Source organism: Babylonia areolata, chromosome 4 (genome assembly GCF_041734735.1).
Source record: "Babylonia areolata isolate BAREFJ2019XMU chromosome 4, ASM4173473v1, whole genome shotgun sequence".
Lineage (NCBI taxonomy): Eukaryota > Metazoa > Mollusca > Gastropoda > Neogastropoda > Buccinidae > Babylonia > Babylonia areolata.
The window spans coordinates 43,293,658-43,303,657 of record NC_134879.1 but is presented as its reverse complement, the minus strand read 5'-3'; the positions used below and the strand labels follow the sequence as shown (position 1 = coordinate 43,303,657).

At 46.6% G+C, this 10,000-nt stretch overlaps 1 protein-coding gene across 1 annotated transcript in view; it reads left to right on the top strand.

Moving 5' to 3' along the window:
- Window positions 1-10,000, top strand: part of LOC143281199 (uncharacterized) — a 48,467-nt gene that overhangs the window by 32,721 nt on the left and 5,746 nt on the right. Inside the window, exons 5-10 of the mRNA XM_076586260.1 lie at window positions 2,502-2,609; window positions 3,281-3,374; window positions 3,624-3,673; window positions 5,485-5,655; window positions 6,653-6,847; window positions 8,619-8,714. Coding sequence (XP_076442375.1) covers window positions 2,502-2,609; window positions 3,281-3,374; window positions 3,624-3,673; window positions 5,485-5,655; window positions 6,653-6,847; window positions 8,619-8,714 — 714 coding nt within the window. The remainder of the gene's footprint in view (window positions 1-2,501; window positions 2,610-3,280; window positions 3,375-3,623; window positions 3,674-5,484; window positions 5,656-6,652; window positions 6,848-8,618; window positions 8,715-10,000) is intronic.

The window sequence follows — 10,000 nt, the reverse complement described above, 5'->3', positions numbered from 1 at the left end:
GGGACAGTTCATTGCCCTATGTTTAGTAACCGTCACTGAAACAATACTTTCTTGTGCAAAAGGTGGAGAAATAGAGCTTGAAATTTGAACATTGTGCATTTCTTGCATTGAAGTGAAGAACTATCCTCAGACACATCAACATGAACAGTTTTCAGTAAGATCACCAATATATAGCATGATGGATTCGCCGATTGTTCGTTTTCCCGTTTCCGATGTTATTTGGGCCATTCCTCTTTGTCGGACATGTCAAATGGTCTTGGGCCATTCCTTGTAATGGGAGATGTCATTTGGGACATCCATGTTTATCGTAGGCACCGTGGCTGAGACTGTTCGTCTTTGGACTTCTGATCCTGTATTCAAGGTTCGAGGCCCCGTTTCGGCATGGCGTTGTGAAGGGCACTTCTTAACGATTTATCTCACTCCACCCAAGAACAAGAACAAGAACAAGAACAAAACTTTAATCTCCAGGCCTCCGGCCACTAGAAAGAGGTCAAAAGTACACAATATGGTGATCACTCAGCCACAACAAAATGTAAAATACGTACTAACTTAACCTGTAAAACAAAAGTGCTTCTCGTGCATAGTAAATTAATTCTAACTTTCATCATTGTTGTCACAGAATTCCTGTCGTATCTTCAGGGCATTAAATATATAAATGCATAGTTTACGAATACTGTAAACAGAACCATTCTTCATCAAGTGAACATACGATTGACCTTCAGAGTTCAGATGTTTTTGCCTCAGGTTTATTGTAAAGGACACAATTGTTTATAAAAATGGTTTTCATGTTCGATTACATTACAACGTTTACATGCGTAATTTGAATTACATTTGAATGTTCTTCTAAAAAATGATCCATTTATTGGGAGCAAACCAAGCCGTAATTTTACCAAACAGTCCCTAAAACACTTTTTATCCACATATTTAAAATATTGCTGACACTGAAAACCAGTTTTAAACAGTCTGTAGTTATGATATATATCTTTAGACATTACTGACTCGTCCCACTCCTCCACCCAAGTGTGAATGAGTACCTTACTTCCGTTGGCAAAGGTTAAACCAGCGGAAGGTGACTGGTTTTGTTTGGGGGTTTTTTGTGTTTTTTTTACCCACTTATATAGTCACTTTTTACGCACAAAACCCAGCACATTAGACAGGCGATGGTGTTTGTTACGGTTGTTTTATTTTCTTGTATAAAAAAAAAAACAACTCTTGTATCAACATGATTTGTCAGATGATGATCATGCATACAATCAAAATATTTTGTTCTGTATGTGTTCAACCATACTGATGCTGTGAAATGTGAAGACTGAAACGAAAAAGTAGAAAGAAAAAGAAGAAATTGTCAAGAAGTGCGATGGCTGTATTGTATTGTATTGTTTTGTTTTGTATTGCATTGTATTGTATTGCATTGCATCGCACGCATCGCATCGTATCGTCATATATTGTTTTATATTGTATTGTATCATTATGGCGCAACGCTCAGCTATATGATAGACTGACACAAGCTTACATTTGGGCCAACAACAAGGTGAGAGCTGTATGATCAATGGTTTCTCCACTGCAACGGGAAGTCATTTACAGCCTAATCTTTTTGACAAGGACCATTACTCTGAAAGAAGGAGGCAAGATTGCTCTGGCACTTTGTGCTGCGGCCTTGAGGGCTAGTTGGCCCCTGGGAACCATCCCCAGCGCCGACTGTCCTAAAAAATAAAATTAAAAAAAACTCTTGGTCGAGAGAGTTGGGGTGCAAATTGGGCAAGACACTCTCCACTATAATCAAACTCTAGTCCAGATAGTCAGGACTGCAGATGCCTTCTCTGCATCATAGTCGGACACGACTGACTACCAGACATTTTTGTATTTGTATTTGTATTTCTTTTTATCACAACAGATTTCTCTGTGTGAAATTCGGGCTCCTCTCCCCAGGGAGAGCGCGTCGCTATACTACAGCGCCACCTTTTTTTTTTCTTTTTTTTTTGTATTTTTTCCTGCGTGCAGTTTTATTTGTTTTTCCTATCGAAGTGGATTTTTCTACATAATTTTGCCAGGAACAACCTTTTTGTTGCCGTGGGTTCTTTTATTTGCGCTAAGTGCATGCTGCACACGGGACCTCGGTTTATCGTCTCATCCGAATGACTAGCGTCCAGACCACCACTCAAGGTCTAGTGGAGGAGGAGAAAATATCGGCGGCTGAGCCGTGATTCGAACCAGCGCGCTCAGATTCTCTCTCGCTTCCTAGGCGGACACGTTACCTCTAGGCCATCACTCCACTATGTATTGCATTGTATTATATATCACTGCATTGCATTGCATTGCGTTGTATTGAATTATGTTGTGTTGCATTACTTTTTGTCACAACAGATTTGGGATGCTTTCTCTCTTGAGAGGAGCGCGTCGCTACAGTACAGCGCCACCCTATGTTGTTGTTGTTTTTTTTCTACAGAATGTTGCCAGGCACAATCCTGTAGGCTGCAGAGTTTCTGTGGTGTTTGTTGCAGACCAACACGATCACGGAGAAGCTGAACCTGGAGGGGAACGGCATCGAGAAGGAAGCCACCAAGTTCCTGTGCAGGATACTGAAGGAAAACCTCTACATCACAGAGCTGGTGGGCTTCGCTGTCCTATCATGTATCATTCATTCTTACGGTAACGCGGCCTTAAAACAGAAAAAAAATATAGCATCATTTAGGGCAGGAACAGTCAGTTTTTACCGCTGAGTTGGTCGCCCTTCCTTATGGCTCTGAATCACATTGTTCAAATACCCACTGACGATAAGTAATATCCATCATCATCGTTGTTTTCGTCGTCACCACCATCATCATCACTATCGTCGTCGGTGTTGTTGTTGTTGTTGTTGGTAACGTTGCTGTTGCCGTTGTTGCTGTCCTTCTCCTCCTCCTCCTCCTCCTCCTCCTCCTCCTCCTCCGCCTCCTCCTCATCTCATCGCCGTCATCGTCATGACGATGGTGATGATTATTACTATTATTACTGCTGTTAATCATCATCATGACGATGACGGCGATGTCATCACTATCATCATCGTCGTCGTCGTCACCATCATCATTATCACGGTCATCATCGTTGGTGTCGTTGACTTTGTTGTTGTTGCTTTTCCTCCTCTTCCTCCTCCTCCTCCTCCTCCTCCTCATCATCATCATTATCATCACCATCACCACCGTCATCAGCATCACATCATCATCATCATCACCACTATCATCATCATCATCATCATCACCATCATGATGTGATGTGATGTGATGGCACTGTGTGCTGACAGGTGCTGAGAGACAACCAGATCGGCAGGGAGGGCGCTGTGGCGGTGTGTGACCTCATGCTGCAGAACCGGTGTATCACCAAACTGGACCTCTCAGGTCAGTCCTGCCTCCGGTGTAAAAAAAAAAAATGTATATATATATAATGACATAAGAAAGAAAGAAACTAAAGAGAGAGAGAGAGAAGAAAACCGTGGGAATGTTGTTTTTCTGCACACACACACACACACACACACACACACACACACACACACACACACACACACACACACACACACACACACACACACCGTTGTTAGTTCCATATGTGTTTTGTAAATTCATTATGACATTTCAATGATTTCACAGGCAATCAGATTGAAGACAGCTGCGCGCCTCTCTTCGCCAAAGTTTTAACTGTAAGTACCCACGAAAGTTCTTCATGGTTTCAGTTCAGTGTCAGTTTCAGTTTAGCTTCAAGGAGGTATCAGAGCACGCGGACAAATCCATATACGCTACACCACATCTGCTGTACAAAAAAGACAACAGATGCCTGACCTTCGTACAAACCCAATGCGTTGATAAGGCCTTGAGAGCCTTGATAACATGAAAATGAAATGAATTGATAAGACAAAATAAAGAAATGAATTAAAACAAACACACACACACACACACACACGCACAAAAAAACAACAAAAAAAACCCCACCAGCGTGGGATGTCACGCCTTTATCTGTTAAGTTTCGTGGTTCATCCAAAATATGAAGGCGGTAAACACTCCCTAGATGACGTCGTCACCGTCAACCCACGGTCTTTCCCCAATGGGGACTGCGCTGACATGCTCTCAAAGTGCGTCACTCATGATGCGTTCCAGGAATTATGTTGAATGGTAGGAGAAGGAGAAGTGGAGGAAGAAGAAGAGGAGGAGGAGGAGGAGAAGAAGAGGAGAAGGGGTAGGAAGAGGAGGAGAAGAAGAAGAAGAGGAGGAGGAGGAGAAGAAGAAGAAGACTCCCTTTCCCTTCAATGATCGACAGTGATCGATAGTCCCTTTGATTAGCTGTTAGGTTGTTGTTGTTGTTGTTGTTTTCTGTGTTTGTTTCTTTAATTGATTCATTGGTTGAAATTGCTTTTCGTTATCTGTCTGTCTGTCTGTCTCGGTCTCTCTCTGTACATATTTAACGAAGTGTTTTTCCTGATTGGTCTATATATAACCTTCGCACTGCATAATCAAATGCTAGCTATCTTCCGGGAGAGAGAGAGAGAACGAGAGAGAGAGAGAGAGAGAGAGAGAGAGAACGCAGGAACGCAGGAAGTTTAATGCGAAGGCCACCAGCCTGTCCACATGAGAACACGTACATCTATATACGATAACTTGACGATTTGAAAATTTAAGGAAGAAGCAGATTCAGCAGAGCTTAAACATATTTGCTCTGCCATGCAATTTGGTTTTAACATTTTAAATTCAACTTCACATCAGTTCCTCTGTGGAACGGAATGTAGTAAATAAAAATGGCAGCATCTCATGTTACGCACCTGTCTTCATTTTGTAACAAAATTGGAATTGGTGGAGTGTTACTATTTCTATAATGTTTAAATATATACTTTTCTCGTAGTTTAGTATGTTCAGGATACAGGACATCTAATACGAAAATTAACTTCAGTTTCTAGATTATCACAAAAGGGGCAGTTTTTTTTTTGGTGTTGTTATAGCGTTTTATCTTTTATTTATTTTAAGGTCGTTAACGCCAAGGCGAAACTTCACCAGAGCCACTCCAAATTTAGCTGTTGTAATATCTCGCAGGTAGAGAGAGAGAGAGAGAGAGAGAGAGAGGTAAGATTACGGACACAGTGCATTGACCTTTGCTGTGGTGATGACTTTATCTCGGAATTTTATCTATCCTTCGCGTTTTTGATAAACCAAGCAACGTAACAACGTAACATGTGTGTGTGTGTGTGTGTGTGTGTGTGTGTGTGTGTGTGTGTGTGTGTGTGTGTCTGTCTGTCTGTCTGTCTGTCTGTCTGTCTGTCTGTCTGTTTGTCTGTCTATATTTCTGTATTTGCGTATGTGTGCATGTGTGTGTGCGAGTGAGCATGTGCACGCGCGTGTGTGAGTGTTCTGGTTTTGATTCTGGTTCTGGTTTTGATTCTGATTCCAGTTCTTGTTCTGATTCTGATTCTGATTCCAAATTCCTGTTCTGATTCTGGTTCCGGTTTCGATTCCTTTTGAGCAGCAGAGCAACTCCAGCCTGAAACAGCTGAAGCTGGCCCACAACCGGTTTGAGGATAGCGGGGCCCGGCACTTCCAGGAGGCCATCTCGGACAACGAGTCTCTGGAACTGCTCGACCTCAGCTGGAACCACTTCGGCTGTGCGGGATCCGCCTTGCTGGCACAGGGGTTACAGGTGTGTGTGTGTGTGTGTGTGTGTGTGTGTGTGTGTGTGTGTGTGTGTGTGTGTGTGTGTGTGTGTGTGTGTGTGTGTGTGTGTGAGTGAGTATGTGTGTGTGTGTGTGTGTGTGTGTGTGTGTGTGTGTGTGTGTGTGTGTGAGTGAGTGAGTGTGTGTGTGTGTGTTGGAGTGGGGGTGGATGGGGGTGGGGGTGATGGAGGGAAGTGTGTACGCGTATGTGTGTGTGTGTGTGTGTGTGTGTGTGTGTGTGTGTGTGTGTTGGAAGTGGGGTGTGGGGATGGATAGGGGGTGATGACGGGATGGGTGTATGTGTTGTGTGTGGGGGGGGAGGGGTGCGGGGGGGGGGGGGTGACATGTATGTGTTGAGGGGACGGGTGGTTTGGTGGCTGGTGTTGCTGAATTGGATTGTGTGCGGTGTGGGTTGATGAATTGATGGGTGGGTGGATAGGTGTATGGTGGTGGATGGGTGTGTAGCTGTGTGGGGGCGGATGGGTGGATGGAAGGGTAGGTGGATGAATGGTTGGGTGGGTGGGTGGACGGATGGATGGATGAAAGGATGGATGGGTTAGATGGATGGATAATGAACCGACGGATCAACAGAGGGATGGCCATGCTACCGTAATGACAGACAAACCACCCCCATCCCCATTCTCCACCCATATCCACACCCCCACCACTATCTAAACCACCCACACCCCTACGCTCCACCTCTACCCACACCCACACCACCATCCAAACCACCCACATCCCACTCTATCCCCACCCACACCTCACTCCACTCTACCCACACCCTATCCCTTCTCTCTCTCTCTCTCTCTCTCTCTCTCTCTCTCTCTCTCATATTTTGTTCTAATTTCTTCACAAATGGCTCGATGTATATATATATTTTTTTATATATATTTTTTTTTAAACACACACAAAAAAACAGTTTTCGCTAATTCGATTTACCACCACGAAATAAAGTTTTGACTCTGACTTTGGCCTTTTTCCCAGGAGAACGTGGGTCTGAAGTACTTCTACATGCCGATGGCCGGGGTGGGCAGCAGTGGCTGTGCCCTGGTGTCGGACGTCCTGAAGGCCAACAGGACCCTGCTGGAGCTGGACCTCAGCTACTGCCGGATCCCAGTCAGCGGGCTGCCCGACATCGCCACGGGGCTGAGGGAGAACGACACCCTGCAGGTCTTCAAGGTCAGCAGGGTTGGGGAGGGTGTGTGGGTGGAGTGTGGGCGTGGGGAGGTGTGTAGGTGTGGGAGGGGTGGGGAGGGGGTGGTGGTGTGGGTGTGGCTGGGTGGTGTTGTAGGGAGGGGTGGGGTGTGGGTGGGGTAGGATGTGGGGAGGTGGTTCAGTGAGAGAGGGTTGGGTTGTGGGCGTGGCTGGCTGGGGTGTGGGGTGGGGTGGGGGTGAGGTGGGGTGTGGGTGAGGGAGGGGTGTGTTGTGGGTGTGTGGGGAAGGCATGGTGTGTGGGTGGGGTGGGGTGTGGGTGAGGGAGGGGCGTGTTGTGGGTGTGTGGGGAAGGCATGGTGTGTGGGTGGGGTGGGGTGTGGGTGAGGGAGGGGTGTGTTGTGGTTGTGTGGGGAAGGCATGGTGTGTGGGTGGGGTGGGGTGTGGGTGAGGGAGGGGTGTGTTGTGGGTGTGTGGGGAAGGCATGGTGTGTGGGTGGGGTGGGGTGTGGGTGAGGGAGGGGTGTGTTGTGGGTGTGTGGGGGAGGCATGGTGTGTGGGTGGGGTGGGGTGTGGGTGAGGGAGGGGTGTGTTGTGGGTGTGTGGGGGAGGGGTGGTGTGTGGGTGGGGTGGGGTGTGGGTGAGGGAGGGGTGTGTTGTGGGTGTGTGGGGGAGGGGTGGCCCGCTGAGGGGGTGGGAACTGAAAAAGGTTCGTTTCAGTTTCAAGGAGGCGTCGAAAGCAGATTCATTTCAGTTTCAGTTTCATTTCTAAAGAATCGTCAAAATCACATTGATTTCAGTTTCAAGGAGCCGTGAAAAGCGGATTCATTTCATTTTCAGTTTCATTCTTAAGGAGGCGTAAAAAGCTTATTCATTTCAATTTCAAAGAGCTGTCAAAAGCAGATTCATTTCAGTTTCAGTTTCAATTTCAAGGACGCGTCAAGAGAAGATTCATTTTAGTTTCAGTTTCAATTTCAACGAGGCGTCAAAAGCAAAGTCGTTTCAGTTTCTAGTATCTGGCGGGAAAGACAATGGCGGGGGAGAGGGAAGGAGATGAATGGCGTTAAAGGGAGAGAGAGAGAGAGAAGAGAGAGAGAGAGAGAAGGGAGAGAGAGAGAAAAGAGAGAGAGAAGAGTGAGAGAGAGAAGAGAGAGAGAGAAGAGAGAGAGAAAGAAGAGAGAGAAGAAAGAGAGAGAGAAGAGAGAGAGAGAGGAGAGAGAGAAAAGAGAGAGAGAAGAGAGAGATAAGAGAGAGAGAGAAGGATGGATAAGTAATCAAAATAATGAACTGATGAATCAAGATTAAGTAAATAAAAGCAAAAATATGAAATAGAATTTTTTTAAATAAGAGAGAGAGAGGAATGACAGATAGACAGACAGACAGACGGAGACAGATGGAGTGACAGAGACAGAGACAAAGAGATATACATAAAGGAACAGATACAGAGAGATAATATACGAACGAACGAACGGTTTATTGTGGTCAGGCACACTTAGCCCATTCATAAGGGGACATTGTGGGAAAAGGGTTGTACACGCAAACAAAGTAACGAAATAACGATAACACGTACTGTACAAATGTTCATGACATGGATACCACGACATGTGACCAGCTATATGTCATGCAAAGATGCAAAGACAGAAGTACATATATTCCCAAATCTGTTTCATCAGATTGAGAGAGAGAGAGAGAGAGAGAGACAGACAGACAGACAGACAGACAGACAGACAGAAAAAGAGAGAGGAGAAGAGAGGGTATCATTGCCTCACGGCCTGACGACCATGTGCTGACGCCAACAGGTGGGGTCCAACCCCTTTGACGCGGACTGCGCTATGATGCTGCTGAAGGGTGTGGAGGAGAACGACTCCTGTGCCCTCAAACACCTGGACCTGGCCGTGAGTACCTCTCAACATGGATGTGATGATGATGATGATGTCGTCGGTGATGATAATAATGATGATGGTGTGGTGGAGGTGGTGGTGATGATGGTGTGGTGGAGGTGGTGGTGATGATCATGATGATTGTGTGGTGGATGGAGGTGGTGGTGATGATGGTGTGGTGGAGGTGGTGGTGATGATCATGATGATTGTGTGGTGGAGGTGGTGGTGATGATGGTGTGGTGGAGGTGGTGGTGATGATGATGATGGTGTGGTGGAGGTGGTGGTGATGATGGTGTGGTGGAGGTGGTGGTGATGATCATGATGATGGTGTGGTGGGGATGGTGGTGATGATGGTGTGGTGGGGATGGTGGTGATGATGGTGTGGTTGGGATGGTGGTGATGATGGTGTGGTTGGGATGGTGGTGATGATGGTGTGGTGGGGATGGTGGTGATGATGGTGTGGTTGGGATGGTGGGGATGATGGTGTGGTAGAAGTGGTGGTGATGATGGTGTGGTTGGGATGGTGGTGATGATGGTGTGGTTGGGATGGTGGTGATGATGGTGTGGTTGGGATGGTGGTGATGATGGTGTGGTGGAGGTGGTGGTGATGATGGTGTGGTAGAAGTGGTGGTGATGATGGTGTGGTGGGGATGGTGGTGATGATGGTGTGGTTGGGATGGTGGTGATGATGGTGTGGTGGGGATGGTGGGGATGATGGTGTGGTGGAGGTGGTGGTGATGATGGTGTGGTAGAAGTGGTGGTGATGATGGTGTGGTTGGGATGGTGGTGATGATGGTGTGGTGGGGATGGTGGTGATGATGGTGTGGTGGGGATGGTGGGGATGATGGTGTGGTGGAGGTGGTGGTGATGATGGTGTGGTGGAGGTGGTGGTGATGATGGTGTGGTGGAGGTGGTGGTGATGATGGTGTGGTGGAGGTGGTGGTGATGATGGTGTGGTGGAGGTGGTGGTGATGATGGTGTGGTGGAGGTGGTGGTGATGATGGTGTGGTGGAGGTGGTGGTGATGATGGTGTGGTGGAGGTGGTGGTGATGATAATGGTGATCGTGTGGTGGAGATGGTGGTGATGATGATGATGGTGCATTGGTGGTGGTGGTGTTGATGATAATGATGATGCTGGTGATGGTGTGTTGGTGTTGGTAGTTGTGGTGGTGGTGATGATGATGATGATGATGATGACGATGATGCGAAGAAGAAGAAGAGGAGGAGAAGGACGAAGAAGAAGAAGAAGAAGAAAGTGATCATTGGAGACGGTGAGATTTTGGTGCTGAATCTGAAAAGAT